Raw genomic sequence first — 26,723 nt, 5'->3', positions numbered from 1 at the left:
ACAGGCGAGTACAAATGATTTTTGATAACCGTTGCGCTTAGCACACGAAAATATCAGCAGCGGCAGCATTGAGCGACGACGACTGAGACGATGATAAAGCTGAAGCAACAACAATGACAGTGGTAAATGGCCACAATAGGAGCAGAAAAAAAATTATGATAATATTCATGTGTATGTATGTAGCTACTACCAGTGCTAAGAGCACTCTTCCGCAACAGCTGAGTGGAGAGCAAAGTTGGAGTGACAGCAACAAACGCCACCAAAGTTTCGTTGTAGAAGCGGCACTGCCAATGGAAGACCCTGAGAGAAGTATGTTGAAATGTTAGCTTAACAAATACATAAGTATGTGTGTATATAATTGTAAAGGGTCCTCTAATTTGTGGTGCGGAAAATGCAATTTTACAAATTGAAGACTACACTGGCCTGAGAAATTTGAATTTTATCCCCCCTTCCAATAATTATGCTATTTTTTGAATAATTTAATAAATAAATTTATGCCATTTAAAAAATTCCATGTGGAAATGAATTTAATCAGGCAGGTTCTGCAATTCACTTCCGAGTGAATTTCAACCCCTGCCAATTTGAGTTTAAAGCAAAATTGAAATTGACTCGGAAGTGAATTGGAGAACCAGCGTGAATGACTAATTTTTTAACGTAATGACACGATTATTTTTTGATGCCCAACTTTGCCATTTGTCATTTTGGTCATTAAACGCCTGGTGGAAATCCAGGTTTGCTTTTTAGTTTTATAATTTAAAAAAATATGCTGATCTATTCCACCTTCACCCCAACAACCGAAGTGAAAATCTTGGATTTTTCGAATATTATAGCAGAGGTATCAATATTTTATTAAAATTTGGGTTTTTGTGAAACGATTCAGGTACCTTGAACACTAAAGTTAAGGAAAAGAATGGATAAGCCTTTAAATACACTGTTCTTAAAAAAAATTCCTACTGAAGTCCTCATGCTGTTAGAAGAAAGCTATGTAGCTCTTTAAATGCAGTTCCAATGCATATGTCCTTAAAAAGGCTAAATTTTCTGGTAAGAAAAACACCAACTTGTCATCCAATTAGGTTAACGACAAAATGCATGACCCTATATTTACTAAGCTATGACTAGAAGCACAGTGTGTTAGTCTGAAAACGAAGTTCCTCATATTTTTTGGCACGGAAAGGTATTCTGCACAAAAATACTGTGGTCGTGATTTTGTAAACGAACGCATGTATTTATCGTGACACTTTTTTCAGAAAATTTTAAAGTTCGAAATTTTGTTTGCATTCTCCGACTTAATTTTATTTGTTGTGACTGTATAATATGTTTTCGAGACATTATTATTTTTTTTTTCGGGGTATAGAGAGAATACGTTAATCTCATAGTTTTCATGGACCTTCCGATGTATAGCCTCACAAAGAGTTTCAGGATCGTTTTCCCCTAATAAAACCATCTGATATAATGATTACTGCAAAACCGAGCATGGGGTCGGACCAGGGTGCTATGGTAAGTATACGAGTACACCTTTAAAGACCCACCAGCATGGAGCAGGTTATGTAACTCTGTCGTTCAAGCTGTGTACATATGTCCGAGAAAGTGAGGAGGAAGTGGTAACAAATGCATCTTTTCTTGTACAGGAAAGCATCGAAAGCCTGACCCCCGTAGTGTGAGACTTCAACCCGAACTAAAACTTCCTGTTGTCCGCTGTGCAGTTTTGCTCTTCCGGTACTACCGTCAAGTCTTGCGTCGCGAAAGGCAGGTTGAGCACTAGTCTGAAAAGTTTGTTACTGTTATTGTGCAGTTCGTCTAAGGAAATAGCACTAACTTGTTACTGTCCACGTAGTTTTCGTCATAGTCTTAGCATACTATTTATCCCACCCATGTTAGGTACGTTCTTACTATTGCCGTCCGTTGAGTATACATACATTCGCAGCTATAGCTTCATCTGCTCGACTACGTCGCTTCCGGCATTGCTCATCGATTCGCAGCTTCAATAGAATTTGCGAAGATTCGTTATCCACTGCTTCCCAATTTTCTTGGGATTCCATTATGGGCTCCACAATGTTTTCTGGAGCAGGAGCTTCTTCAAACGCAGAGTAGATGTAGTTCCTGACGGTATCAAATCTCGGGCAGAGAAACAGGCATGCTCTACCTCTTTGATTGTGCCTTCGCCACACGTCTCGCAGTAATAAGGTTTGTTATGTTTGAAACGCTTTAAAATACATACCCTGTCTTCAGAAATGCATCTAGCCAAAGCACTCTTTTATTTCGAAATTATGTTGTTGGAAACGTCCAATATGCGCAACCATGGTTAAATGCCGAATTGGTACTTAGTTGCGCAAATAAGGCATTTCCTTAAATTATAGTTTAGAAATAAAAGAGAATGATGCTTTGGCTTCATAGATTTATAAATGTGCAGTACATATGTATGTACACTCTGGCAGCAGCCTTGAAATCAGACGAGGTCACAAATGATTTTCTCTCGCAATCAAAATCAACCTGACCCACTGTACCAAATCATAAATGCCGTGAGTGTTTGCATACCTGCACACATTTATATGGGAGTGTGTGAAGGTGATCCAAAAGTGTTGTGTGTATGTGGAACTGAGGTAATGTGTTGCTGCTTTGCTGTTTGCTTGCTTTGATTGAAACCGCAACTGGTGGCAGTGGTTGGTGCCATGGTTGCCACAATTGACAACTTTCTACCAAAATTGGTAACTTCAAAACTGTTTGGTAACTTGGTAACATTTATTTCATTTTGATAACTTTTGCAACCAAATATCTATTTGCATTTCTAGAAGGAAAGGATTTATGTTTTGCATGTGCATAATTATAAAAAGACTTCGAGTTTCAGTGCACTTCTACAAAATTACTTCGATAAAATTAGAGTTATCTCATATTCGAATACTGGAAATATTTGAATTAAAGTGACAGCACCACGGGCTACACTTCTAAAAAAAATGCCAAATATTCGCGATAAATTTTGAGTTCTACCAGCTCACATTTTAATGCTGGAAATACTGTTTGTGACAATAGTACAATTAAATTCGTCCATCTGGCAATTTTTGGTAAGGTCCATAAATCGTTTTGATTACACCACCACAAAAACAAAAAGTTGCGTGCTTTAACCAGACCCGCTGAATCCAAATCTGAGGTCCGTTTAACACGTACAGTAAATTACGAAAACCTGAAAAAAAACAGAAAAATCGCAATTTTCGCAATTTACAGGGTATTTTGAGGGTGTACGAGCCAAACGGACCTCAGATTCGAAATACATGTGGGTAGGTGCATCTGGTTAAAGGCACCCGCCAATTATTTTTTTTTGTGCCGGTGCTATTATTCTGTGGGTCGCCGGTTCAAATATCGGCACTTGTAGCAATTAATTGATAGAAAAATATGTTCTAATAAAAACAAATTGTTATAAATAGTATTTTCAATCTTCATAATTTATCAAGAATAAAAGCTTGTAAAAAAGCTTTAAACTTCTGTGCTAAAATCCCAATTCTTGATAAATAATCAAAAATTGACAAATTATAAAAATGTTGAATTTATTAAGTGCAACGGATCGGGCTGTAAGTATATATGTACACATTTGTTGTGAAATATAGCAGTTTAATTAAGTTTTTTTTCTCAATGAAAAATGGTTTTGGAAACTTTTGGTAACTTTTCTTAACAGATTTAGGTAGAAAAAAATTTTGTCGAGTGGCAATCATGGTTGGAGCTAGAGAGCTCGTTGTTTGTCGGTCGCCGCTGATTACGGCGCGAGGTGAGAATGTGACGATGAGAGACCTGAACGGGCACACACAAATGCGCAGCAAAATGAAAATAAAATGAAACGATTCAGAAAGCAAGTGCGATGGGCGATTTGCGTTGCGCTCGTTCCTTGTGCGTTTCATCGGCGGGGAGTGTGTGTGCGCGCATATAAGCTCCAAAGCTCCCACAAGTAAATAAAATCACTGAGTTGTTGTAGTTGTTACGATTTTTTCCTAATGCTAAGTTTTTCGAAAAATTTTGCTGCTACGAATTTTTTTTGTTGCCGCAAGTAGAGATCGCACCCGCGAGCATGTAAACAGCGCAGCAAAACACACTTGAAAAGCAATAAATATGGAGGCAAATAATCGCACGAAAGCATGTGTAGTATGTAGTTGGACAAAGAAGATGGAAACAGCAACAGGCGTGCGCGAAAGGGGGAGCCGCGGCAACAAAAACAAACTCGCCAACGCCGCTACATACCAGTAAAATGAAAATAGGAACCAAAAAAATGAACGAATATGAGGAACAACGTAGAATATGAATAGAAAAAGCGAAGGCGCAACAAAAACAAACAACAACAATCACGCGTACTTGAGTATAGGTACAAATGTACGTACCTACAAACATACATACATTGGGACATTTAACAACCACAAAGATAGCAGCAGCAATAAAAGCTGCCGCAAGCAACCTTAACGCAACAATAACAACAACAGCAAGTGCACTATACAAATGAGTAAGGCAAACATTAACGACAACACACCAACCAACCAACATAAAAAAAAAAATATTTGTATTTTGTCGGATTTTCCAATTTTTGACGATCCGAGCAAAGGCAACAAATGCAACATTCATGTGCTTACATACATACTTACAACGACAACAACAACACGTTAATGACTGGAGACCCCGAAAAAGCTGACACAATCATACAGACAACGCACACTTTCACACATCACGTATGCCAACAGCAGGCTTGCATGTGGAGACACCGAAAGCACACAGCCACGAAACGACTCACCTACATATGTACATTAGGTTGCCCGACCGTAGCAAACACGTGGCTGTCTCCCCAAGTGAATCATAAAAGTTAGTTCATTTTATGTGTGTCACAAAAAATATTTTCACTCAAAACATGTCCTTTGAATATATAAAAAGTGAATTTATTTCAGTTAATCACAAGAAACTACTTTGCCGACACAGTGGACTCGCGATTTAGACCATATCTATGTGACACAGTTTAAGAAGGCTGCGAGTCTGAGCCCTTTCCATGAATTTCCGTCTGCTCCAAAGTGTGGGGACCCATATGTACGGTGACCATGCGTCCTTTATTTTAAAGGACAGTCCTTTATTTTATCCCCCTGTCCTTTATAATTTTTTTCAAAATAAAGGACGCCTTTTGTCCTTTATTTCTTAAACTGTCCTTTAAATCAGCTCTGCATTTTTCAGAGGTAAATTTTTAAACACAGAATATGAAAAATAAAAATGTCCCTTATAAAATGTAAAGAAAACCTTCGCCAGTTTGTTTCGCACTCAACTTACGGGTTTCTATTTAATCAGTAATCTTTGTACAATCTATTAAGCGCAGGGAAAGTTGTGTCCAGGATCGTAATGCACGCTGAGTTTCCAGTTCCACTGAAAGTGAACAATAAACCCCCTGTTGCACAGTGGTTCCTGGAGCCTTAATTTTTCACTTAATTTGATTACCTTTTTTTATGAAGGCTTACAATATTTGTAAGAGATCAGTTGGGCCTATGTTGTGAATTTTTATTTGATTATAATAAATTTTTTGGTGCAAAATGCAAGTGGCAATTTTGAAGAAAATGTATTCTCCTGTTTCAGTTAATAAATGTTACATAACTAAAACTAGTTGAAAACAATTGTATGGTTCTTTTAAAACGAAAAAATTACACAAAAAAAAGAATGTTTGAAATGATATAAAAAAATGTTCACCAAAATAAATATATATATTTTTTTGGTTTTTAGTAAAAAGTGGTTGAAAAATCAAGGCTCCGAAGAATTATGAATATTAAATTCCAATTTTGTACCTCTGTGTGCTGGCTTTGGCGTGCAGTATGAATTATGGTAAACGCGTTTTGGTAGCAAAGGATGGCGAAGTCCTTGAATTTTCGAAATCGGTTAATTAACTGGTAAATATTTGAGCTAAATTACTATATGGGAAAGTACTTTTATCATACAAGCTGTATGTATGTATTCCCAAATCATTTTGAAAAAAATGTCCTTTAATTTACGTTGATTAATATGGTCACCGTACCCATATGGCTTTTGCCTTATAATTTCAGCCTGTCTTTCCTTTTCAACCATTCTTTCCAGGACTGAAAAAGTGCAACGGATGGCCATGTTGTAGTTTTTGTTGTAACAACATAAAAATTCCTCAAAGAATTTTTTGGGGAAATGCTGGAGTGGCGGTCCTTGGGCTGATAAATGTATGTATGTATGTATCCAAATCTGGGTGGTTCCAGTAGACCCACCACTTTTAAAAGCATTAATAACTCATAATAACATTTCGTACCCAATTTACACATTTTTTCTTTAAAAAATTACCTTAAAGAGCATAAGAAATGTGAACATTGCCGTTATAACCGCCGATTAAAAATAAATGATATGAAACGCGAGGCGCCCTAATGCCCACATATATGTATATTACCTACCCATGCAAGGAAGCAGTGCTGGTAACAGTTGCCACACTACACAACAAAGCACGCGGAGGCACACAAAGCGTACAGCACATAATGGTGTGGGAGGCGGAAGGGGAAAAGCACAGCTGAGTTGCGGTTATCGTTTTTGTTGTCATCACTGCCACTGCCGCTGCCACTGCCGCTGCTGCTGCCACTACTGTTTTCTGATTGCCATAATTATTGTTGCCGTTGTTGCTGCTGCTTGGCTTACATATTTAAATTTTTTCAAAGTTGTTTTTGCATTTGTTTTGCCCGCTGTGCTGCACTGTAATGCAGTTGGGGCTACTACATAGCTGCCGCGCGCTAGCACTGAATACAAAATTCCCCCTGATTGTCGTTTTCTTTTTTCTCGTTGTCTTGGCTGATACTCAACTTTGTTACTGTAGCAGTGGCTGGCTGTCTTTTTCTTAGTCGTTAATGCCAGTGCCGTTGTTATTCCAAAGCTCCAACAACATATAAATAAACGGAAAAACAAAAAACTGATACGAACAAGGCGAAGCAAAGCGAACGACATGAAACAAGCAAAACAGGCGTGCGGCGAAGGCCGAAGGCGACATAAGAGAGCCAGTTTGGAGCTTACGTATGTATGTTTGTTTGTGTGTATGCATGGATTGACTAGCTATTAGCGCAGGGGTGGACGAAGGGGCGCGAGCGCTGTTGAATGTAAAGTGCCAAATGGTGGGGAATAGTGCAAAGCAGCAGCACCAACAAAAACAACAAACGCAGTGTCGGAGGCCTAGTGTAGTAGAGGGCGGCGGAGGAAGGTGGGGTGTTAAGGTAACTGTAGTAAGAGTTGTGCTGAGTGCGCACTGTGGGAGAGAGTAGAGTATGGTGCGTTAGAGGTGACCGCGGCTGCTACGAGTACGGTTAAGTGACAGTCAGTGGTGGTGGCGCTGATGGCGTTGACAATTCGATGTGACACAGTGAGGCAAACGCGACGGACGCGGTAGCAGCTGATAGGAAAACGTATAACAGTGATACTACTCAAATTTATAGGCAAAGAAAAGTGTAAGAATATTTAAGAAACTTAAAATACAAAAAAGAACGCTAGTGCGTTGCAAAATATAAAAACAACAATCAGTGAGATTGTGTCGGGCAGTTAACAATGCAGGTAAGTTAGTCAGTGGCAAAGTGAGTAAGCAATCAACGGTCGGTTGCAGCCACGGTGACTGTCCAAAGCAAAGCAGCTCTTAGTGCGGCCACGACAAGCGCAATACATAACTTAACCAACAACAACAATAAAGATAACAACGGCAGCAGCCCAATAACCGAGTGGAGCAAGTAGACAGCGCGCGCAGCGACCGCAGCCGCGACGGAGCATGCCACACACAGTTTAAATATGTGAAATTAGTACAAATCGTGATTTCAACGGTGAACGACGAACGTACGGCGGGCTGCACACAACACACGACACGTTGTTGCGGAACGGACGCGCAGGCAACTCAGCACACAACAGAGCAAGCAACGGAATCAGCAAAGCAATACCAAAGGCAAGCGCGAGTAAGTCAGACAGCCAGCAAGGCGGCCCGAGTCAGTCAGCCAGCTAACTACATATATATGTACATACATGTGTAAATACATATCAGTCGAGTAAGCAAACAAATAAGCAAAAAGGCAGGCAAGTAAGCAAAACAAGCAGCCGAGCGAATGAGCCACTAACCACAAACGTGGTGGTGGAAGAGAAATCAACAGCAACAAAAACAAGCAAGCAAGTATAGCAACAACAAGAACAAGAGTAGCAGTGTAGACAACACGAAAGCTAAGTAGTAGCAAGAGGAGAGTACAACAACAGCAGGCATTATTGCTCCACGCCACAGCAAAAACTGCAAACACCTCCAAAAGCGCCGCGCCAGTATGTGTCAGTGCGCGAGTGCATGCTAGGCAAGCAGATATTCGGACAATTATTTAGTTAGTGCTAAGAAAAAGGAAAACAAAGTGAAAATACAGCTGACGGCTGCACGACACGACGTACGTACGAGCCCAACATCGCGCGCGCACACAAACGCGACATACACGAGTGTACAGGCTCAACAACGATTTACTAGGCTAACGCGGAGCGAGTCGCATTCAATTGATAGACAAAGGAGTGGAAAGAGCCGTTGTTGACGTCGGTGCAATCAGCGCAAGGCGAAGGCAACTCCACGGCCAGCAAGGTGATACGAACCGCGCGGCTAGACGCAGGCTAACGCGCAGCAGCAGCAACACGGCCACGCAGGACGCAGTGCAAACGACCCCCATTCCCATCCCTAAACCCGCGACCCCACAAATCCAGCACCGACCCACCCCGCCTTACGCGCAAGTTGCAGTAGCCATCGACAAGCAACGGTTCGCGTCTCTTCCCGCCCCTTTTACAGCACCAGCAACGAGTCGACGTCCACTGCGACGACGTCAGACGCCGCGACAGCAGCAAGTGTGTGTGATACCGAAAAAATTGCAGGCATCAGCGAAAAAAGATAAGCGCAGTGAGGGCATTTCAAACTTCGCAGGCAGCAACAAAGACGACTGCGGAACCACCACTGTAAGCAACGGTACTGCGGATAACAGTATAACACGTGAAGGAGAGCGTCTCTGTGCCCTAGCGGCAGTGGCAGTTGGTAGTGTGGTATCAGCGCTGGCGAGAACGAAAAGGCAACGCGGTAGAAGGCGGCACGTAGCGAGTACGCGTAAGTTAATCGCAAATAATTTTGACAAAAAGAAAACGGGTAACGCTTTAGGCAGAACGACCACCTGTTCTAGTGATCAGATTATCGTAGAAAAAAGTGAAGAACGCGAGTTGGGCAGCAGCAATACGACAGCAGCTAACACCAACAGCTCCACTAAATCAGAATCATCAATAGAAGTGACCTTGACCACATTGACAACGTCCCCCGCAACGGAGTCGCAGACAACGGCGGATAGGGGCAGCAGGGACCCTAAGGTTGAGGCTGACCCTGAGGCAGCGCCCACGACGACCACCGATTCGGCTGTGTGCCCGCCTGAGCCAGAGAAAGCCAACAACATTCCCCCACCACAGCATCGGCGTCGTCGCAAAGCGCGCCTTACCTACAAACGCGCGCCACCGACACCATCGCCGTCCTCCATGTCCTTGTCGGTGGCGCTGCCTGCGCTCCATACGGCGGCTGGCCTAGCGTCAGGCGGGGGGACGGCAGCAACTAATGGTGGCGGCGGGGCGGCTGCACTTTCACCTACTTTTGGCGTTGGCGGCGAATCGCTGCCCAGCCCTACAAGCGATCGCGTCGAGTGGTCGCGTTCCACCATACTCGATTTCATCGAAGATTATCGCATGCATCGCGTGCTTTGGGATCCCAACACGAAGGGTTACCACATCAAGCAAACGAAGTATGAGGCGCTCAAGCTGTTGGGCAACAAATATGGCACCGAAATACGCTCGATACGCAGTAAAATTAAAAGTTTACGTTCGTCATTTCATCGCGAACACGGTAAGGTGCTGATCGGCAGGCAAAAAGGTGTCCACTACCAGCCCATGTGGTTTGCTTACGACGCCATACGTTTCATACTCGATGGCGAGGGCGGCAATGGTGGCGTCGGCGGTGGCAGCACTGCCACAGCAGCGCGCGGCCAACACGCGCAAACAAGGGCGACGGGCGCAATAGGCGAGGCTGACGAAGTGGAAGAGAAACTCACATTGTTACGCGACGATAGCGTTGACGGTGGTGCTGGTGGTGGTGGGGATGACGAAACGGACGGCGGCGGAGAGAGCGGTGAACTGGATGATAAATACGCAGCTGCTGTGCGCGCCATACAAGCAGCAGCGCTGGCTGGTGCGCGTGAGAATATCAGCGGCGGCGGCGCTGTAACGGCTGGAGTAAACGGCGCGGCGGTGGCGGGAACCACAGTTGACGAACTGAAAGTGGAACCACAAGCAACAAGTGTGACGGCAGCAACAGCAGCAGCGGTGAGCGCTACAAAAACAACAGCGACACCACTGTCGTCGGCAGGGACACTGCCAGCACAACACCCAGCCACTGTGGTTTATGGCATGAAACCAGCCACTGCAGTGGCATTATTGGCCAACAGCAAACTATTCAATGCAACACCAGTGACAACTACAACAACAACAAACGTGACAACGACAACAACGAGCGAAGCGCTCACCACAACCGCAGCCACTACGCATAGTGCAGCAACAAATTCGGCGCCAAGTACAGCAACAACTACGGCTGCGCTTTTGCAACATAGCGGCAATAGTGATGACAAAAATAAAAGCAACAACAACGCCAGTGGCAATAATACGAACGTCAACAACGCAATGGCCATGATGACAATGACGACGCCAGCGTTGACAATTATCGGCAGCGCTGGACTGGCAATGGGCCTTGGTGGCCTGGCGACAATGACAACAGCAGGCGGTGCGGGCAGTCTCGGGGGCGGTTGTGGCGTAGGTGTGCTAGGCGGCAGTGGTGGCACAACAATGTCGCATGCATACGGCGCTACCACACCGCTCCATCAGGCCGCCGCCACAGCCAGCGCGGCTGATGGCGACGAATCGGCGTCCGCGAACAATAATTTGGTGGCGCGTATGGCCGCAGCTGTAGCGGCAGCAGCAGCAGCTAATGCCGCGGCGGCAGCAAATGCAAATCGGAATGTCGCTGGGAGTATCGAGGAACAACAGCAACAACAACTAGCTGCGGTAAGTAAACGAATTAAATAACATTAAAATATTTGTCTCTATGTGTGTGTGAGTTTTCAGCAGCACCAATGGTTGCGGGCAGTGGGACGCGGCCACGGTAATAAATTTTTACTGCTGTTGTCATTAGCTGCAGCCATTTTTTCGTTGTTCATATGGGGTACCACTACTGTTTTGTGGCTTTTTGTTCACGCTATCGATATTCCATTCTGTTTATTTATTTCATTTTCATTTTTATTCCATTTGCCTTGTATTTTTATTTCATTACCTGCTATTGCACGTTTACGCTTACTTTCGTCAGCATGTTTGTCTACATACATACATATTTAGTACATATGTTTTGTTGTTGCTGCAGTTGTATTAGTGGTTTGACTTGTTCGCATTATGCTGATGAGCTGTGCGACCGAAGGTGTGAGCTGTCTGTTAACGTTAACTGTCGTGTGCTGTGCGGGCATGTGTTTGTCTGCCTGGGACTGGGTGTATGTGTGTGTGTGCCTCTTTCGTGCCTCGTTGCTATCGTGTGTTTAGCGCGCTCGTCGGACTGTGTGCCTTATTGCAGTGCAATGGTGGAGCTTGGAGCTCTGTCACCACAGCTGCTGCTTTTCAGTGCCATATGATTTGCTTATTTTGTTTTTGTTGTAGCGTTAAGTTTTGTCGTAGAATGCAGCGACACATTGACACTAACCCAATGAGAAATGGAATGACGCGCATTGCCGCAAGGAGCATACACATAAGTTATATGAGATATATGTATGTACATATGTATGTATATATTAGGAATGTTAATCTGGGGATCCATGACAGAAATTCCTTTTCTTGACCAGTATTGACTATATTTCTTTTTTTATTTAATAATTAATATTTTTTTATAAATGGTAAGCTCATTATACAAATAACACCGTGCGATCAGGGCTGCCAACTTGGCTCAAACCGTGCCATTTTTGGCCCTATTTTACTTCAAGTGGCACTTAATTTTACAATTTGGCGGTTAGTTAAAACTTAACTTACCGTAAGAAACAGATTTTAAGTTCCTAAATTACGGCCTTACGGAAATTGAGAGCGGGGAGAGAATCAGGCTTGCCAGACTCTCGTTTTTTTATTTTCTAAAAATGCATGAAAGCAAACATTTTTGTTTGCATGAATTTTTTTGATGTGGCATTTTAGGCGGCGAACTGTTAAATAGCTGAAAAAGAAAATACAAAAACAAAACATTTCCGCTCTAAGCTTAAGTTGACGTGTTGAGTAATCATTGATGATTTCTTACGGTAAGTTTAATTAAGTAAAGTCTAGACTAACTGAGCTTATAGTAATATTTCAATACACTTTTGTTGTACTCCTTTTTCTCAACTAAAATTTTCTAATTTCTATAGTTTATACAACTGGTGTATCTAACTTTTGCTTTAGGAATGTGTTTGTAATTTTAATGCTTAATGGGAAGAATTAGAAAGAATGGCATCCCAGCCTGGTGCGGAATAAAGTCAATTGACATTAGTATCTTTTTAAAAGCGAAATAAAGTAAAAAAAAAATTGGAAATAATGTCATTGACGCTATTTCCTCATTCAAATGGAAATAGCGTCAACAATGCTTAAAGTATATCGATTCATAGAAGAAAATGTTGTTTTTACAATAAACATTGCCCCGTAAGTGTTGTTTTTACCTTCCTCTTATTAGCTCGGGATGTAACTATGTAATATTGATGCGCCTAAAAAATGAAGCGATTTCTATTCTCAAGTTACATAGGTGATGACAGTACGAATGGCAATTATAATAGGGAGGTTTTAGTTTTTTAAACTAAATTTTTTTTTTAATAGATGAAAAAGGTTATTGCCAAATCCTCAGTGTTGTGATATTAATCCACACACAATCATGAACTACCACCAATTGATTTTATTAAAAAAATTTAAATTACGGAATATGTAAAACACGATGCGAAAAAAGTAAACGNTAGAAAAAGAATTTTCTTTCACTGTATTTATATCTCCGCCAGCAATTTGTGACATCATTTAAAAGCAGCTAAGGAGAACNATATGTAAAACACGATGCGAAAAAAGTAAACGTCTGCGCACAGCTGGAATACGAGAAATATTTGAATAAAAAGTGTAGATATGATCCATAACTTGCAAAACATGTTTCGTTTCCACAAAAATAAAGCGAACACTNTCATTTAAAAGCAGCTAAGGAGAACGACGACACTATTTATTAGATGGCACATGCAACGAGCCAATGTGCTAAAATGCGGGTATAAACAATTATTGATTATTTAATATCGGAACCGAAATCATGTAAATTAATTGATTGGCTTTCACATACTTTTGAAACACACAATTATATGCTTTTTTACTGCAGACAAGTTGTTGCAACAAAACACAGCAGAAATCTTCCAATCAGGGCTGCCAACTATCCTTAGTTATAAGGTGCCATATTGAGGATAAAAAGTGCCAAAATGTGCCACATAGAAAAATAAAAAAGCCAAAACAGGTGTCATTACTTTTAATCATTCACATTTAGCAATATAATAAAGCTACATACATTTTCCAAACAAAAGTGCAATGATAAAATAAGATAAACCAGTTGAATAGCTTTTATAAATTAGACAATTTTAGTTGAGAAAAAGAAGTGCACGCAAAGGATTTCACAAAAATTTAATAATAATGTCAACTGACTTTATTTCGCACCAGGGTGGGAAATAAAGTCAATTGACCTTATTTCCGTTGATCTTATTACCTGTCACCCCTTCTGCTACTACCTTTATACACTTATGCCAAAGCGGTGGCTGTGAACAATATTTTATTTTTTTTTTTTTTAATGTCTGGTAACATGTTCTTTCTCGCACTTCAGATATCAGCTGATTATGGTTATGGCGGAAAACCAAAACTCAATTGGTCTCTATGGCTATGGTTATGGCTATGGCATTATGGTGTGGCAACACTAATCGTTTACAGTGTTCGCCATAAGGTTGGTTGGAACAGCTGCTGTATATGGTTATGGTTATGTCACCACTAATTTAACCTTAAGGAAATGAAAACGTAGTCATAAGAATCTGCTGATATTTAAGTAGCGTAATACTAAAAACTCAAAAAAAGAAATCTCAAACCTTATACAAATTATTGGGTTTTCAAATTTTCAGTAAAAAAAGAAGATTAATAAAAAAATCATCGAAAAATCTAATCCAAATTTGAAGGCACTTTTACTCCGAATTTGCGCTACAAGTATGCAAATATATGATTCCGACCAGGCATTTGCTATGTAATTTCGAACGAAATGCGCACTTTGCAGCGTTCGCTGGCAGCAAAAGCGACTACGGTGAAGCTGGCGCTGCCACTTCATGAGCTGCAGTTGCTGATAAGCGTGCGGCAGCGAAAATACTTTACCGTGTACATGCGTGAGTGTGTTGGTGTTTGTCGCATAGGTGCTTTGTGTGTATGCGTGCAAATAATTCTCAGTACGAACGAAATCGCGTTAAAGCTGATGCAACAACAAGCGACAAAAATGTAATGTAACAACAACAGCAAAGATAACAATAACAGGCAAAGTAAAAGCCAAAAAGCATTGGCATGCGGCTACAACTCACTGTTGAACTTGTAGTCGCAATCACGGTTGCCACACGACAAAAAATTGTCTACCGACCCGAATTTACAAACAAAGTTACCAAGTAAAAAACAACGTTTTATTAAACAATAAACTGTAACAAGTAATTTTTAGCAAAAAAAACGATTTCAACTCTCATATAAAAAAAAATATATATATATATATATATCTCATGATCCACTAATCGGATCTTAACCAGATTAGTATGGGACCACCTCTGAGACACTACCTTTCCGATGCAAAGTTATCGAAATCGGTTGATGTGGTCCAAAGTTATGCGGAACATACATAAAAAAAAAAAACAAAAAATAAAAAAATATTCCGACGAACTGATAACCTCCTAATTTTTTGGAAGTTGGTTAAAAACAAACCTCGTTTATTCGCCATAAATAAAACATGGGTACAATAAATAGTTTTATTAAAAGAAAACTAAACAAATTCGTTTTACATATGAGGCCATGAGGGCCAGAGGAGCTTATTTACAAAAAACAAAAAAAAATTGTAATATGAGTAAGAAGGATCTATAAAAAATTCATTACACCTACGTGATGCTACTTATTATAATAAAAGAACGCCAAAAGGGCGTGCCTTGGGCTATTACCGTTTTGACTTTGGTAATGCATTTTAAGGTGCATCTCAACTTTTTTTGAAATGTCAGTTAAGCTACTCTAGCGCTCAAGGCCTCATATAATAACTAGATACATTTACACACGTATATAAATTTTTATTCAATCTCTATATACGTACATGTATAAATGAGAAACATTTTTGAAACAAAAAACAACACATATGTAAATATTTTTGCAACGCACGCGTTTAAAAATATACTTTTCATAAAAACGCGTTTTAAGCTCTTGTCTTTTGAACGGGATCTTAGCCCGAGAACAAAAAAAATTATTTAAAAAATCGACTTAGTGCATATACCGAAGCGCTAAAGAACCCAAAAATACACCGCAAAAACTGCTGTACAAACCTCTTTTTTTAACCGACTTCACAAAAAGGAGAAAGGTTATCAATTCGTCGGATTATTTTTTATTTTTCTGTAATTCTTTTTTTAGGGGAAAGGTGTCCTGTATTAATTCGGTTTAAATCCGATAATCGAATCATGAAGAAACTAACGATAATCCTAAATTTGTATATGAGAACGGAAGTTGGTTTTGTTTTTTGCTTAAAAATTACTTGTTCATTTCCTCTATATATGGATCAAAGATCTGTCAATAAGTATTAAACGTGTGACATATTTCGTGATATCAATTTACGGCTCGGCATTTCGCGTTGCATTTCGAACCAATTAGATGTGGTAATATAATAAAAAGTATAGATGATTTTCAATAAAAGAATATTAAGATACGATTTCCAGGCTTTATCTATTGGACTTTAAACCTCTCGACCCTAAAACATGTAAATACTGACGCGATCAATATGGATAACGATCCAAATATCACAATAAATATTGAACGTGTGACAGGCGCCCAACACTGTCATAAATTAACGAGTAGGCTGCCCAGCCATAATTTTCTCCGATATGTGGTTGTTATTTTTGCTGAGCGCTGTGTTGGCTGATCAACGCAATTGTTTCTAGTAGTTCCATAGTTCAATTTATCAAATTAATCCAACTTTGTTAGTCTGACTTTATACACTTACCTAAAGTAAGCAAAGTAAAAAAAAGTTTACAAGTTACCAGGCACTCAAAAAGTTACCTGTTTTGGTCACAAACACCAAATGTGGCAACCGTGGTGGCAATCGGTTTAATTTTTCTCTGCTTTTTTATTTCAGTATTTAATTTACAAAATTTCTATATTAATATGCATGACATTGTGGCTAGCGCTCTCTTTGTTGTTTTTATTGATGCAACAGCTAACTCTTGCCGCTTTCGCCGTCGGCTTTGCCGATGTAGTGCTATGTCCACAACGTAGGGTTGCCAGATTTTTTATGTGCGAAATCAGTACGTTAGACTTTTCCATGCCAAAAAAATCAGTACTTTTCAGTACACTTTTATCCTAAGCAAAATTATGAATTTAAGTAACGGATTATCCGTTTACTTTAAACCGCCAGAGTACTTGTTTTTAAAAATATTTTTATATACATAAATAAAATATAATAATAATAATAATAGATTGGCGCTTACACATATGTTAGTGTTTGGCCGAGCTTCTCCTCCGACTTGTGTCGTGCGCCTTGATGTTGTCACACAAAGCGGAGGGACCTACAGTTTTACGCCGACTCCGAAGGGCGATTGTATTTTTATGAGAAGCCGTTTTTGATGGCAGAAATATTCTTCACTTTATATAGAGTTTTATCATTTTGATGCATATCAAACAGTACAAAAAAAAATTTATAAATGGTAGGAATCAACTTCTGTAACTTACGAAACTATAGTAAAACTTCGTTTGTAGATTTTCTCTTATGTCAGTTTTTTTAAAAGACCTTGAAATTTTGAAGATATGATTGCTTCAAAAAACTATTCCGAAAATTCAGTGCAATGCAGAATAACAAATGAAAGAGGAAATTCTGTGGATTAAGACAAAATAAAATTTTTTGGTTTACGAGGACGAATGGGTATTGAAAATTAATTAATTAAATGAATTTTTTTATTTCTCATTCTACTTTATGCTATCGTTTCTGCTAAATTGAAATATTTTTAATTTCTATGACTTTATGAATTAATTTATGCTGAAGTAAATAAAAAATTCACTATGCAAGTATAGTTTATATAGTTTTGTGATTATCTGATCACACTGCTATTGACGCTGCAGACGCTGCCAATTTATTAGCAGAATTATTACTCTGCTATGCTGTTACTAATCGACGACGCTGTTAGTAATCGTACGATGCGACGATGCGGCGATGCCGAGTAACTTCGCTACTTTGGCATCGTGGTAATCGGCAGAAGTGTTAGTTAATAACGTACTCGTACGATACTAACATAATCGTGCAGGCCACTGATACATATGTACGGACAAATATAAAATATTAGCTTTTTTGTAAAATTTTCTGTTAGAGCGAGAGCTTAATGACATGTTCGACTGGTTTTCACTTGCAGGCGCGGTCCACAGCTGCAGCGGGTACCGGCACGGCTGCGGCAGGTTTACTCGGCACTGGAGCTGCCAGCACTGTCGCAACGACTGCCACCGATTATGAGGCCGATATACAAAGCTTTTGTTGCAACATCAGCGCGGACGATGTGAAAACAGAAATTGTAAGTAAACAGCGATTTCTCTCAGCCACAAACAGCCGCACAGAATGACTAATCCACACATTTCACTTTTGCGCTTTACCTTTTCTACCTTCCCTTCCTTTTTTCTCTTTCTTCTTTACCTGATCGACACGCAGTTCGAAGGCGACACTGGTGAACTAGTCATGCTTGAACAACAACAACAACAGCAGCATCATCACCATCAGCACCCACGTTCGTGTAGCGTTACTCCGCTCACAGCCTCAGCGGTCAACTTCTACAAGTTGCCACCGATGGCCGAGTTGCCAATGTCTTCCAGCGTAGGCGCGCGCAAACGAAAGCCGCTACCGATGCACATCGACGCTGCCTCGCCATCAAAGCAGCCCACACTGGCGCTGCAACAACACTTGCAGCAACACCTACAATTGCAACACCACCATCAGCTGCAACAACACCAGCAACAACACACGCAGACGCAACATTCCAACGCACAAGCGCGCGCCAAATCGCGCGAACGTGAGCTATTATTGCCTGCGAGCGCCACGAGCGGTGCGTTAGCTTTCGCTGCCGCAAGCAATAACCATAACCACAATCATGGACAGAGTCAGAGTCAGAGCCAGAGTCAAAATAGCAATAGCAACAATAATAATAACAACAACAACGGCAATAATCTAAATAACACGGGCAACAACAGCAATTTGCACAATCTAAGTTCCAATCAAAATCCAAAGGCTAACACCAACAATCCAAACCATGCCGCCAGCAGCAATATCAGTAACAGTAGCAGTAACAGTAACAGTAACAGCAGCAACAACGCTAGCACCAGCAACAACAACAATAACACACAGACACCAAACGATGAGTATGGCGTTTTTGGCGAATATGTGGCCATAACCATACGCAAGCTGAAGACGCCGAAGGCAAAGATTGTCATCAAGCATCTCATCAATAATTTGTTGTATGAGGCCGAGCTGGGCAAGTACGATCACGGCATGCCATCGTCCAAAGAACCACCGCAATTGTACAAGATGTGATGCAAGGACGCCAGGTTAAAGAATGGCACGCAGTGGATGCCGCCGTCAGCTGTGCCGCCGCCGTTGCCACCCCCACCACCTTGGTTCTTCAGTGCATCAAACACAACTGCTTTCGCCGCTGATTACCACCAATTAAAAGTGGAAGTAACTGGGGAAATAGTTGTGGATACATGAAGCTGCCACGGATCGTAGGGGTCGAAGCAGTGGCGAGTTCAGCTGTAGCGGATACTGCGGTAGTCGACTAAGAAAAACCTGGACACTAGTCATAGTTAAAACAAAACAATTTAGAGCAGAAAAAAACTAAAACTAAAACTAAAACAAAAACCAATACATACAAGAAAAACTATAGCAAAGTGAAGTATGTAAAGTGTAATAGAAGAGAAGTGAAGAGAATATGAAATATAACGAAGTGCAAGTAGTAATGAAATAAGCAGAGGTCAACGGCAAATGAATGCGTTCAAATCAGGGAATTATTTAAATGGAAATAATGTGAATTTAAAAAAAATTATATTAAAAACTAATATACGTTTCTAGAACAAAGTGTATAAGAAAATGAAAGGCAAATGCTTTTTCGCAGTGAATTTTAGTTAATAGCAGCAAAAAGAAAAAGTGCAGGATGCACGGAAACGGAAAGGATGTGAAGTGGGAAGGAACACACATACACATAGACGTACACACACACACACAGAAACATACCACACAATTTTACTACTTTATATACATTAAACTCAGGTGCCTTTTTGATAGTCAAATAAGTTGTTATTAAATATATATACTTTATTGTATTTATCTTTATACATATATGTATACACACTTACTACATATGTATGTTCATGTATAAGCATATGTACATATATATCTATAATATTAATGAATTGCACATATACATATAAGTATGTACATACATACATGTACCATATGTACATATATGCAAATGTGAAGCGTAAGTGTAACAAGAGAATGTGCAAAAAAAACATATATATATATATATTTACTAAATGAATTGAAAAAACAGAAAGAGAAAACTACTTAATTTTAATTTTATGTTATATTTTATTTTATTTTACTTACACTATTTGTACAGAATGTACCTTTTAAATTGAAATGTTGAAAATTGATAATAAATAAAGTAACATGTATTTGAAGTGGATTCGATTTTTTGGTTGTCCAAAAGCATTCGTTCCTAATATTGGTTTATCTAAAACAGTTAAGCGCAGAGGGAGTTTTTGCATTTTGCACAACCATACAAACGTTTTTTGGAAGTGATTCTGGAGCGACGGTCATTGGCAAGATATAAATTTGGGTCGTTCCGGTTACGTAGACCGGACTGTCGTAGGCACGACCAAGGCGCTGCACTTCACTAATCTAAAACTGTCACCAAAAGCTATCCCACGGGTGAACCTTTTCAGAGCTTCCTATACATTTTACATGTGAGTACGCACAGGCTGCGCACATCTATACAAAACGTGTAAAAAGTTCACAAATCTCCGCACGTGAGCATTGTGGTGGCCAACACTGGTCTAGAAGGTTTCATAACCAATTTGTTACTCTTGTGGCTCTAACCCAGTCACGTTCAAAACAATTTTGCCGCGCAAAGTTTTATAAAGCTATTTATATATTTTATTAGCACATCCACACTAAATAAAATCGATCTTGTATAATTACTAATCTACTCCAATATTAGCGAGAGAGCTTTCACACCGTACTTGTCCTTATCAAATCTAAAGTTTTAAGCTCGCTACGTATTTCCTCTCTAGTCTAAAAGTGTGTTTGCATTGATCAACTTTGCATTCAACATTTGCGTTCAACTCAGCGCAGGGTTGCACGAAAAAAAAGTTGAATGGCTAAAAATATCAAAATATGAAAAAATATCAAAATATTCGCCGTAAAAAGGTGTTTGCATTGTTCAACTTTGCATTCAACTTTTGGTTGAATGGCCTTTCAAGTAATCGCTTTCAACAAAGTTGGTCGCCAGCCAACATTTAGCCATTCAACTTTTTTTTCGTGCAACCCTGCGTTGAGTTGAACGCAATTGTTGAACGCAAAGTTGAATAATGCAAATACTGCTTTAGTTACAAAAAGCTCGCAATGATCATAAAGGCCCGTTTACACACAACTTGGCGTTGCGTGGGCGTTGGCGTCGACAGCTGACTATGAATACGTGCATTTATATGAAAGTCTCCACATAACCAAAGTTGGGCAACGCCAACGCTAAAGCGAAACAGAAAGATGGCCAACTCTCAACTTTTCGCGTGCGTCGTTCGTCTGCTGTTCCAAATAATCAAAATTATGTGAAATAAATTTCCTTTTTAATCAAATGCGGGCAAGAAATATAGTTTTTAATGCAATTATTGATATAACATTTGGATTTATCTAGCGCTAGTATTTTAATTTAGTGACCAAAATATTCGCTGCTAAGCGTTCATTGTAGCAAGCACAGGCGTTACTCGCGCTGCTGTGAAAGCGACGCCAGCGCCAACGCAACGCCAAAGTTGTATGTGGACGGGCCTTAACTCTTGGCATTGGTCGAGCTCTAAACCGGGCAGTGTGCCTTAAGATCTCACACGCAGCGAATAACGAGGTTTACACGATGGCGAACATAACTGTAAGAAATGAAAAAATTTTGTTGTTTAAGAGTTTACACGATCGAACATTGATAATTATCACGCGATGTTGTTGCTGTTGTAACAGCTACAAATTCCCCAAGAGTTTTTGGGGAGTGTAGCTGGAAGGACAGCCCTTGGCCAGATATAAATCTGGGTCGTTCCGGTTACATACCCCGTTACCCCGGTAATGCCTGCAAGGTGGTAAACGGGAGCCCAAAAACAAAAATTAATAATCAGTAATATCAGACCACAATGAAAGAGTTAGCCTAGAAAGATGTTTTTAGCCTATTGCACCATCGAGAGCGAAGTTGCGGTAGAGTGCACCGTGGTTCCCTCGAAAATTTTCTCTCTTGCTATAAACATGTAAAATCTACGTTTGGCGTCATACTCCTTTCCCAATTATGCAGGCATGGTTTCACAAGTCGTGGTGGGAAATCCTTTCAGAGTTGCTGTTGGGGCAATCCTCGTGGTATGCCCTGAAACACCATCGTCTGTCACCCATGGCGATTTCCCCTACTATACTGGCACTCTATAGTAGAGACACGCGATATTAACCGATGCATCGGAAACATTGATGTTTCCAATTTGATGCATCGAATAAATTCCGATATATCGATTAATGCGATATTCGCACAGGAACCATCACAACACACGCCACATTCAGACTTAATGGTTGTCTAACGTTGGATGGAATCTCGCTGATGTGCCCACGTAAAAGCTCCAAACCGACTAAGGACGCAATGCAACTTGCAGCAAGTGCAGACCCTTCGGTAGCATCCAGCAGAAACTGCTTTCAGGCAACAAACGACGTTGTGATCTCCAACCGAAAAATCTGGGCACACTATGAAGTCATCCCGAATTGTTCTAGAGAATGGTAAGGCATCGATCGTATGCTCCCTGATTATGTCAAAGCTAGTGAAAGCCTTGCGATGTACTTCCAAAGCCCCGGTGGACAAAGACCAAATTCGATTTGCGTTTGTAATTGACATCACTGAGATAATAAGCAAGACGTCACATGCTATGTATATACTATATGTATATGTAATCAATCGGTATTTCGTGCAGACCCTCCTCCTTTTCAGTAGGTACTTTTTGTTTCGAACAAAACGCATTTACTGAAACCTTATCAATGTAAGTTTTAATTAATTTAAATAACATTTCAGTTTTCGAAACAATTCAACACTTAATTTCCCTGCCACAAGTAATCATTAAAAGTGCCGCATTTCTATGCGCCTTTTTGTACGAGTACACGAAGGAAATTAAAAGTTGTTCTCGTGTCTTCAACACAACAACTGTAGTGGAATGCCCATTTGACCCCACAAGCAACTGCAATTTAAATAATTATGGTACATATGTATGTATGAATGTATTTTACATATATATTTGTATGAGTATAAATGTTAGGAAAACACTTTGATGTACATAAAAACATATAGCAAAAATTAATTACAAAACAGGAAATTCCTCTGAAGGATGTGGAAATGAGCACAAGAAACGACGGCAATAGCAGCGAATAATGACCGTAATAATTGCAACCCTTCAATGTACGACACGGTAGCGATCACACATACACACATACATGGAGAAAACAAATGTAATAAATGTAATATGTATGTAACGCCAGTCCCCACTGCATCAAAACAAATTGAAATTGAAATGGCGTATGTAAATGAAGTCTGTAAATAAAAATGGCGCTGGATGGGTAGCAAAATGGCAGGGCAATGGAGTGAATGGTGAGTGTAAGCGGCGCTCAAGGAGTTACAAAGAATAATAATTTTTATGCGTGTTTGCTGGCTTAATTCATAGGAGGGTGTACATACATACATACGTTTTAGGTTACTCCTTGACAGCACCCTGGCTATGTAGAAATGCCGTTATAGCTGTCATTTCCTCTATATGTACATCCGTTTCCGGTCATTAAAGTGAGCTAAAATTAAGGCTTGCGTTACTGTTTTTTTTGAATATAAATAAAAACATACCTCAGTGCAGCAAATTCCGTCAAATGTGATTCCTACTCAGTATATAGAATTAAATTCCATAGGCCTACAAATAAAAAATTCTGTATGTATAAATTTACAACCCGTAACAAAACAATAACACCTCAACATTTTTATAATTTTGTCTATTTATCTTCTTTCGTTCAATGTTCATCATTATTTTTTTTTTTTAGTATAGGCCTTTAGCTAACAAAAACCATATAAATCCATATTTCCAGTTTTGTTTATGGAATTTTTATAATTTTTGGTTTTTGTGAGATGAAGAGTTATACTTTAATAAAAGAAAAATATTTGTTTTGTATAATATATATTTATTTATTGAATCGTTTTAGAAACTAACAATAAGTTTTCAAATCTTAAAAACTATCATTATATTTAAAATTTCTGCTTAGAAATTTTATTTTTTTTACATATGCAGTGGTGGAAAAATAAATAGGGACACTACATTTTTTCAAATATTGCCCAGTTTATTTAATATTGACATATTATAAAATTTTATAAAAAAAAAATCATAATTATTAAATAAACGAAAGAAAAAGAGGCAAAATTTGAAAAAATGTCGTGTCCCTATTTATTTTTCACGTACTGTATATATATTTATTGCAGTTGTTGAACCTTAAAAAAAATAAAAGAAGTAGTCCAAACGCATCAAAATATTGAGGTGCTACCTTTTGTCGCGGGCTGTACTTGGACAAGCGCTGCTATGAGCCCCATGTGTGAGATGATAAAAGATACAAACATCATCCGAAAGTCATAAAACAAAATTAAAAGCATGAAAATTTGATAATAAAATTGAAAGAATTTCATCAATTCAGACAAATGACGCCTGTTTCCGTATATCCCCTTTAATGGGTAGGATTGCAAATATCACACCCCAAGCATTCAAAAAAATTACTAGAAAGGGTGTGTAGTGAATAAATCTCCATACATATAATATTTATACTACGTTTATTTGTTTGCATAAAGCGCACCTTCAAATATTCAGTAAATCACATAGCATGTGAAATATTTCACTTTGTAACAATAAACTTTGTCATTTTAGTGCCTTTCCCAGCTGCCAATTAACTTATCAATCATAAAAATTGCGTAAAAATCCAAATAAAAATTTAAATTTGCAGTGCAATATTCATAAATGGAAAAAACGACTGACGATGTGAGTGCATTGGTATGCTAAGGATAGATTTTTTTTGTATGATTGCCTGCATGTGAATTATGTTAAAGCTCTGAGAGGATTTATTTGCCATAATAAAATTCTTGTAATTTCTCATTTAAATGTATAAAGTTTTTTAAACATAAAAAGGCGTTTTTTCTGCTCAATTAAATTTCATTATGCACGCTAGTGCCTCAGATAAAAATGGTGGTATTCACTGCTACCAATTCAGTGGAATTTGTTTTCAATAACAAGGAATATCGCTAGAAAAAGAGCTTTGATATATAAAAAGGAACTAAAGATTTCCTCCTCAGTGAAATTTATTGCACGCATAGTTAAATTTATTTATTCGTAAAAAGCTGCGAAAATCTTGTGGCTATAACCTCTGCGAGAATCGGGATTTATAATGGAAATGTTCATCAAGAAGTCATGGTTGGACCAAAATGACGTATGTACATAAGTACATATCTGTTTTCTACAAAAAACTAAGAAAGACAAAGCGGAAAGTGCGTAAGCCGCAATCTAGCGAAAGCTGGTCAACCTCAGAGGAGGTGTTGCGCTGATTCCACTTCGTCGTCCGCCATGGTGTGACATTTAAACTCACCGCGTGAACCTCGATAGGACAGTGGCCTGTCGGGGCCAGAGTTGTCGCCAGCAGGACATAAGATGTAGTGAAATTACAACAGAGGGAATTATTTCCACATTTTTCGAGGTGTAAATAAAATTATAAATGTTAGGGCAAATAGCTTTTTTTGTGTTCTTAGTTCACGTTCGCTTAAAAAATTGTGGAACTTTAGATAAAACATCTGCTTCTTCTTCTTTATTGGCACTGTAACCACCGAGACCAAAAGCAGCACGCCAGTCATTTCTCTTCTGTGCTAACTGACGCCAATTGGAAATGCCATTTGAAGCCAAGTCCTTCTCCAACCGGTCTTGTTCTTCTCTCAATGAGACAATTTTTTTATTCCAAAGTTTATAGACCTCAAGTACCCCGTTCTAGTATTCTGTAGACTGAGAGGTGAACGGAGAACTTTTTTTTTGTTTGCTTTAAAGGTGGTATGGTCTAATGTACATAGTACATGAAGGTAAAAGTCAATTTACCCCAACCAACAAAGTGTAAAAATTTTCCATACAAAAAACTACCTACTAAGAAACACGTAAGAAAATTTATTCAAATGCATAGATACATATATCCTGCAGCAATCGTAGGCAAAAACAATTTCATCTTCCAACACAATAGGAGTGGAAAGACTTGAGAAAGAATACGCATACAAAGGATTAATTGCGCACAATTAAAGGTAAAATATTACGAAGAAAAAAGAAGAAAAGCTAGAAGATAACAAGGGAGGCAATTTTGTGATGTAACTAAATGCATGTGTATGTACATTAGGATGGTCAAAAATACATGGAAAAATGGAAAAGTCGTGTTTTTGGTTAAAGAAAATTATATTTAAAACTGCCCCACAGCCCAATAAGTTTTCCACGTATTTTATATGGGGAAAAAACACTTTTTCGTAGAAATGGTATACAATTAGTGTTGCGATATCGACAGAAAAAAAATCGATATTTTCGATGTCGATATATCAGATTAAAAAAAATGTATGTCGAAAACATCGACAAGAAACATAGATAAACATCAATGCTTTCGATATTTTGAAAGACATCTAGAAAACACTAAATATAAGGTGCGTTCCAGCGATTTTTTTACTTCAACCTGAAGCAAAATATCTCTCACAAAAAAACTGCTGAAACGCAACAAAATCCATTTTTTATCCAAGTGTATAAATTTCAAATGTTTGTTTACAGAATTATTTTTTCTGACAGACGCCAAAATTCTTACACACGAAACTGTATTTATTTCTTAAAATAATTCGTTATCTTGGTGCGATTGGCTTATATTCTGCTAAACATATTTAATTTCTATAATTTGCTTCAGCTCATTCACTTGTTGTTTACGAATGCAACACTGCTCTTCATTTAATAGTTTCCATGATTTTGCCACAAGAAAAACGTCGGACTAATAAATCCTGCAAATTCTAACTGAGCATGTTTTATATGCATATCAGAAGAAAGGAGGATTA

General features: G+C 39.1%; 1 protein-coding gene across 1 annotated transcript; it reads left to right on the top strand.

Annotated features, from left to right (window-relative positions):
• The first annotated feature begins 6,390 nt into the window (after positions 1-6,390).
• LOC108368251 (Dpt-YFP repressor by overexpression) lies at positions 6,391-19,406 on the top strand. Its single transcript, XM_017623071.1, has 3 exons — positions 6,391-11,094; positions 17,724-17,879; positions 18,014-19,406. The coding sequence occupies exons 1-3, from the start codon at positions 9,523-9,525 to the stop codon at positions 18,887-18,889; spliced, it is 2,604 nt and encodes an 867-aa protein (XP_017478560.1). The 5' UTR covers positions 6,391-9,522; the 3' UTR covers positions 18,890-19,406.
• The last annotated feature ends 7,317 nt before the right edge of the window (positions 19,407-26,723 follow it).

The sequence above is a fragment of the Rhagoletis zephyria genome, unplaced genomic scaffold (genome assembly GCF_001687245.7).
Source record: "Rhagoletis zephyria isolate East Lansing unplaced genomic scaffold, Rhagoletis_zephyria_1.1 Rzeph_scaffold_03027, whole genome shotgun sequence".
Classification (NCBI taxonomy): Eukaryota; Metazoa; Arthropoda; class Insecta; order Diptera; family Tephritidae; genus Rhagoletis; species Rhagoletis zephyria.
Note: the sequence above shows the minus strand (reverse complement) of the source record. Positions and strands in the feature narration are given on the sequence as shown.

Excerpts from the sequence above, each read along its gene's own strand:
- LOC108368251 (XM_017623071.1), top strand. The coding sequence starts at position 9,523 with ATGTCCTTGTCGGTGGCGCTGCCTGCGCTCCATACGGCGGCTGGCCTA. Across the intron at positions 11,095-17,723 it reads AGCAACAACAACTAGCTGCG|GCGCGGTCCACAGCTGCAGC; the intron begins GTAAGTAAACGA and ends TTTCACTTGCAG. Across the intron at positions 17,880-18,013 it reads ACGATGTGAAAACAGAAATT|TTCGAAGGCGACACTGGTGA; the intron begins GTAAGTAAACAG and ends ATCGACACGCAG.